Source organism: Desmodus rotundus, chromosome 4 (genome assembly GCF_022682495.2).
Source record: "Desmodus rotundus isolate HL8 chromosome 4, HLdesRot8A.1, whole genome shotgun sequence".
NCBI lineage: Eukaryota > Metazoa > Chordata > Mammalia > Chiroptera > Phyllostomidae > Desmodus > Desmodus rotundus.
The window spans coordinates 104,745,601-104,751,600 of record NC_071390.1 but is presented as its reverse complement, the minus strand read 5'-3'; the positions used below and the strand labels follow the sequence as shown (position 1 = coordinate 104,751,600).

General features: G+C 53.5%; 1 protein-coding gene across 5 annotated transcripts in view; it reads left to right on the top strand.

Moving 5' to 3' along the window:
* The first annotated feature begins 3,827 nt into the window (after positions 1–3,827).
* Positions 3,828–6,000, top strand: part of DIP2C (disco interacting protein 2 homolog C) — a 433,581-nt gene continuing 431,408 nt past the window's right edge. For all 5 annotated transcript variants that reach the window (XM_053922090.1, XM_053922089.1, XM_053922088.1 and 2 more), the window contains exon 1: positions 3,828–4,019. In XM_053922090.1, the coding sequence (XP_053778065.1) occupies positions 3,935–4,019 (85 nt within the window). In that variant the 5' untranslated portion in view covers positions 3,828–3,934. The remainder of the gene's footprint in view (positions 4,020–6,000) is intronic.

The window sequence follows — 6,000 nt, the reverse complement described above, 5'->3', positions numbered from 1 at the left end:
GCAGAGATTATGAGGCAAATAGCCCTTAGTGCCCACTGAACTTACTGTAATAAACTTCTATTGACTATTATTATGCCCACCTTGTCACACATTCGAACCAGGTTTTTATACGTATAGACACAGATGACCATATATATTGGGGTTTTCACGAAGCCCTACATTCCCTGAGGCTGCCCTGACTGGAGCAGAAGAGAGGAGGGAACAGTCTTTCTCTTGTTCCAATGCCAGACTTCACTTCGAGAAACAACATGCTGTTTGCAGGTCCCTCAACACCGCGGAGTTATTATAGATGAACTAGCTGCTATCGGAGATGCACAGATGGTCTACTAATCTGGTACACCAGGCAGAAAAGAGGTGTGTGATTCCAGAGGTGGGAGAGCATCCTTCCAACTGGGAGATTGGGAAGGAAGGCTTCATGGAAAAAGCGGCGTTTGAGCCAGGACTTGAAGGGGTAAAATTTGATGTGTGGTTGTGACTTGGGCTGGAAAATAAGGGAGAGAGTATGACAAGAAGAGGGAACATGTCTGTAGAAACAGACACAGGCAACTAAGAATTCTCAAGAACACAGGTGCATGACAGGGGGCTGCAGAACAGAAGGTAGAGAAGAAAGCTTTGTGCCAGGGCCTGTGAAGCCTTCAGTGTCCAGCAAGGAGTTCTCAGGTTTGCAGAGAACCACTGTATATTGCAGAGCCCAGACTATCTCCTGTTCAAAGTGACACTTTAAAACAAGTGATCTTGAAACTGGAAAAGTCGGCGTTCGTACTGCCTGTCACTACCAGAACCAAAATGCAGAGACAAGGATTGAGTCTTTATGGGTACCTCATTCAGGTGGCCAGCAATCTGAGGAGACGGTGGGTTATGTACAGTCAAAAACCACCTTAACATCTCATTTCAAGCCAACCTTTTTATAAGGAGAACGAAGGTTAGATAAGGGGTTTGGAAAAAGGTTAATAGGATGAGTTGCAGTCTGGAAGCGATTTTCCTAGTATTTCTTTATCTCTTGATCGACAATTCTTCATCTGCAGCACTGGTGGTCCCCCCGGAACACAATGACTCAGATACCGTCTCCACGGCTTGCAGACCCCCTGGGGCACAAAGGTCGAACTGCTTTTCCACCTCCTGCAGTCCTGTGGTCATGCAGTCAGTTCCTGGAATAACAGCCTTCCAGTGCATTAATCACTTAAGCCTATAGCAAAGGCTAAAATCTTTAACTCTTGAGTTCCCCTGTCAATCCGACAGCCATCATAGGAGAGATTACAAGGAAAAAACTTGCGGGGGAGGGGGATGGGTGCAGTGTGTGCTCTGAATTAGGCAGTGGCAGTGGGCAGAGGGGAGGAGAGAGGCTCAGAGAATGGTTGTAGGTAGAAGTTACTAAAGCTTGATAACAGGCACGGTTCACAGCACAGCACGGGTGACAGGGAGCAAGGGAGGCCGTGATCTGAGATAATGAGCAGAGACTAAGGATCAGCAGTTAAGAAGATTCTGATTTTGAGTATAATGAGTTTTGAGGACACGGCAGGATTTCCAGATAAAGACGTCTATCCGGCCACTGGAAATTCCATGAGTATACTGTCCAATCTGCACTCTGAAGTTACACAAAGACCCGTTAAAATAAACCTTCATTCATAATCTCAGTGTGCTATCAATGTGTTTAATTCAAAATAGTAGTCTTCTTTGGAACCAACCTCAGTTATAGCATCGTCCGTAAATGATCAAAACCCATCTGTGCATTGAAAAGGGAATATATATTTTTGTTTTGGCATCATCCTGCCCGACAGTGACTTGATACTGCTCACTACGTGGAGTGTGGAGCCTCACTTTGCTGTAATGAATCCAGCGCTTTATTCTGCAGACTGCGGTTTGAATCCTGGTTCTGCTGCATTTTACTTCTCTAAGGCCTTTCATCAGTAGCAGGAAGGGCTGGAATAGAGCCCCTCTAAGGCTCTCTGCACCAGTGGTCTGTTTGTCCTGAAAAGGAGAGAGATGATGCTGGAGCCAACAGTGTCCATATGTCCACAGGACTTAAAGCACAGGCATTTGGGTTCCCTTTTTTCTGGCTTGTCACTGTCAGTTGCTCACTTCTCTCACAAGTCCCCACTGAGAGGTCAGATCTGTATGAGAAATGCCCACAACTCTCTAAGTTGCCACTATGGTCAATTCACTGGAGGGTGCAGGGGTGAAGAAGGCTTGTCCTCTGGGAGCTTACATTCAGGCTGATGAGGATGATAACGAAAAGTCAGACAGGACAAGGGCAGTAAGCAGTGGGAGCACAACAGGGAGGGGGAGAGATCTTTCTGGAATTGACATTAGGGGTGGATGTGGGAGGTGTGGGCAGAGAGGTGGGTGAGCACCCTGGATGAGGGCACACCCTGAAGGAAGGTGCAAAAGGCCTTTAGGAGGTCTTTTGGGAGAGCATGTGTGGTGGGGCTGCAGTTTGGGGCCGGGCAGTGGAGGGTCTGGTGTCTCCAGCTAAGCAAGCAGGGTAAGTACAACTGCCTACTTATGAAAGGGGAAGGAATGCCACAGAGCTTCTGGGCGTTGTTTCCTCTTCAGGGTTAAGGTCGCCGGTGGGAAAACGACCAGGAGTTCCTTGGAATGCGCCAGGCATGTGCACAGGCTGAACTGGAAAGAGCGGTTACAGGAATGAAAATGAGGTCAGGTGACCAAGACTTTGACAGCCCAGAGAGGATTGGGAAGACTGAGGAAGGCAAGAGTCTCCGGGGACTCTTTCTGTCCTGGAGAATTAGGAAACTGGTGCAAGTAGTTAGAAGTCAGGAGAAGGTGCTGGCTGAATCTTGGGTTTGTGAGTTTGGGGTGTCAGGGTATCTTGGTGAGGTGATTCAGTTGGACAGTTGTAGACATGAGACAGCCTCCCCTAAACGATCAGGCCCAGAGGCACAGATCTGGTAGTCGCCTCAGAGGTGATGCTGATAATGCAGCCGGGTGGAAGAGGAAAGGACGGTATCCTGGGCGGTCATGCAAGGGCGTGGGGAAGACGATCAGCTGAGGACGACAGGAGCCCCCAGCCTATGAAAGGTGGGTGCTGCAGACTGTGCAAACTGGCCACGACCTTTTAGGCTAACATGGATGTGGGCAGTAGCTGACTCCACCTCTCCTCCAGCCTCCTTTTCGCAGGTGGGGAACAAGGCCAGGCAGACGCACTGATTAGCCAAGAGCACAGGCTGGTGGATTCTGCAGTCAGAGTTAGGAACTTCCAGCCAGGGTACTCGCTCCACGGCCCAAGCTGACCCCGCCCCCCTCTCCCCATAAGAAACTATTCACACACACACAAATTCAGTCCTCGAAGACCCAGAATACTTGAAGTTTCAACCTGCGCGTTAAGACCGGTCTCCAGCAGGTATAATTTCCCTTTAACCAGAGGGAGGCGAGGGCTGGGCGGGGTAGGGAGGGCCAGCAAGGCCGGCAGGGCCGAGGCGTGCACCCTGGGAGCGCGCGCTGCGCTGGCCCGCCCGTCCCCGCCCTGGTGCGCGTCGCCATCCCAGTGCACGCCCGTGTCCCGGCGCGCGCCTCCGTATTGCACACCATCCTCCCCCTGCCACCCCCAGATCCTCCAGCGCACCCCACAAGCAACCGCCCGCAGTGATCGTGCTGGTGCGCGCCCCCGTCACTAGGTCCTCGCCTGCCCCCTCCCCGGTCCCCTGTGCGCGCCCCCGCCCTGCAGCCCCCGCCCTGTTTGCGCTCTCGCTGCCGCGCGCACCAAGAAGCTCCGGCGGAACGGCGGAGCAGCGGCGGGATCGCGCCGGGCCGGGGGCGCGCGGGAACGCGGGGGCGCGGGCGCGAGGCCGCCCGGCGGGGCCGCGCGTAGGAGGTGCCGGAGGAGGAGCGCTGCCCGCCGGTGCCGCCGCTCGGTGCGGGTCAGGGATCGCAGGAGCGGCCAAGCCGCGGCCTGGAACAAAGAGGCGGGCGCGGCGCGATGGCGGACCGCAGCCTGGAGGGCATGGCGCTGCCGCTGGAGGTGCGGGCGCGGCTGGCCGAGCTGGAGCTGGAGCTGTCGGAAGGTAACAGGCCCGGTCGGGCCGCGCCGCGCTGTCTTCGGGAGGCCGCTGCGGGCGGGCGGGAGGGCGCGTGGTCCCTGGGGAGCGAGGTCCCTGCGGTGCGTGTCGCGGCCCGCACCTGGGCCAGTGCGTGTCGCCGCTGGGCTGCGCTGCGGCGGGGCCTGGGGCGCGGGATGGAGCGGCTGGCCTGGCGGGCCCGTGTCCTTGTGCGCGTCCGCGCTCTGCCCCCGCGGCCCAGGCTGGGGACGTCTCCGCGCCGCTCGGCCTGCGGTGTTCTGGCCTTGTTCTAATGCGAAACTTGTCGTTGGACTTGAGGGCGTGATCACCGACGTGCATAGCATCCTGGTTTTCCAACGGCCTGTCCTGCTTGGGGAAGGTAGTGCTACTATTGTTCGTGTGTGTTGTGATGCGAAGGGTGGGAGAGTCTCAAACCTCCTCCTTCAGGCCAGGTTCCTTGCGTCGCGCTCATCCCTCGGATTTGGAATTGGTGACAGATTTGCAGCCGTGATTCATGGAGTGCTCTGTACGGTTTCTTATTTGCTCTTAATGGTGGGATCATGTGCTCAACTGTCATAAGTTTAGATCGGGTTTTGCTATGTCTTAAAAAAGCCACTAAAGTTCTGAAATGTTAATATTTAAAATATATTTAGTATTCACCTGGCTCACCCTCGAAAGGCCACTAACATGCTGTGGTGGGATGGGGAGGGACCGGCTGGTCTCGGATTTATATTTGGAGCAGTGCAGCGTGGTGAACTTTGTGTGTGTGTGTGTGTGTGTGTGTAACGGTTTTGTGAGGGCCGGCAGCCAAAAAGTAAATTCATTCGTGCCAATTTCATCAGCAGGGAGGAGCCGATGTTGACTTTATGTCTTCCTTTTTAACACTTGCAGGGCGCAGAAAGGAATCAACCAGGGGACTGAGGTGTAGTGTTAGCTGCCTTTTCGGAGGTCCACAGACTATTTCTCTTTTTCAAATCTGGTGTTCTGCAAGATATCCCCATGTTTTATCATATTAAACAGTCCTGTAGCCAGAGAAGGAAGCGCTTCCCGGACTCTGTGCTGAGCAGACACTGTTCGACCTGGTTGAAGATGTGGGGGCCTTGCTAGTACCCCAGGGGGCCCAGAGGCAGGCCATACAGGGTGAGTCCCCCTGGGAACACTGTTGAGGTTTACACTGGTGGATAAGTGTGTGCTCTGGACAGTGCTTAAAGGAATGAAGTCTGTATTAGAAAACATTTGCTGGAATTCTTTGATTTTGTCAGTGTTCAGATGGGTTTTCTCCCTCACTTTTCAAAGAGCCCCTCAGAGCTCTAGTTTCTCATCCACACCACTGTTGCGTGATTCACAGCACCCGTCACTCATGCATTCTCTTCAAACAAGCACTTCTGCTGTGTCTGCATCATCTGAAGGTTAAGTGTCAACACCCCACCTGTGTCAGCAAAGTGGGAGCCATCCGAACTCCACAGCCCTGTTCACCTGTCCCTGTCAGCCTGGAATTCAGCTCACGTTTGCTTCTCTGAGTCTGGGACAGTGCCCCGCATGTGTGTCCTGGCCCCCTGCTATGCTGGGAGCAGTCACTTACAGTCACTTGGGGCGCACTCACCTGTTAGATGACACTCACCTATCACCAGCTGTCGCTCTCTGAGGGTGAGTAATATGTTCCCACTGCCCAGAGGATGGCAAAACCACTTTAGACCAATGTGCTCCCAGCCCCATGCCCTGTACAGATTTTTTAAAAGGGCTTAATGAATTTCTTATTGAGTGTCTGGACAGAGAAAGGGATGTGTGTGTTTGCATTCAGGAAGCACATTATTGTTTTTCTTTCTATGTAAACCTTGCTAGACCTAGCCTGAACACTGAAGAATTATAGAATCAGAGGGTTGTGGTAGAGGCTGGTGGAGCCTCAGCCCCCTCCCCCCACTGCTCTCCTCCCCCTCCTCACCCCCCCCCCCCTCACCTTGACTTGCTTTGTTCCTGCTGAGTTGAT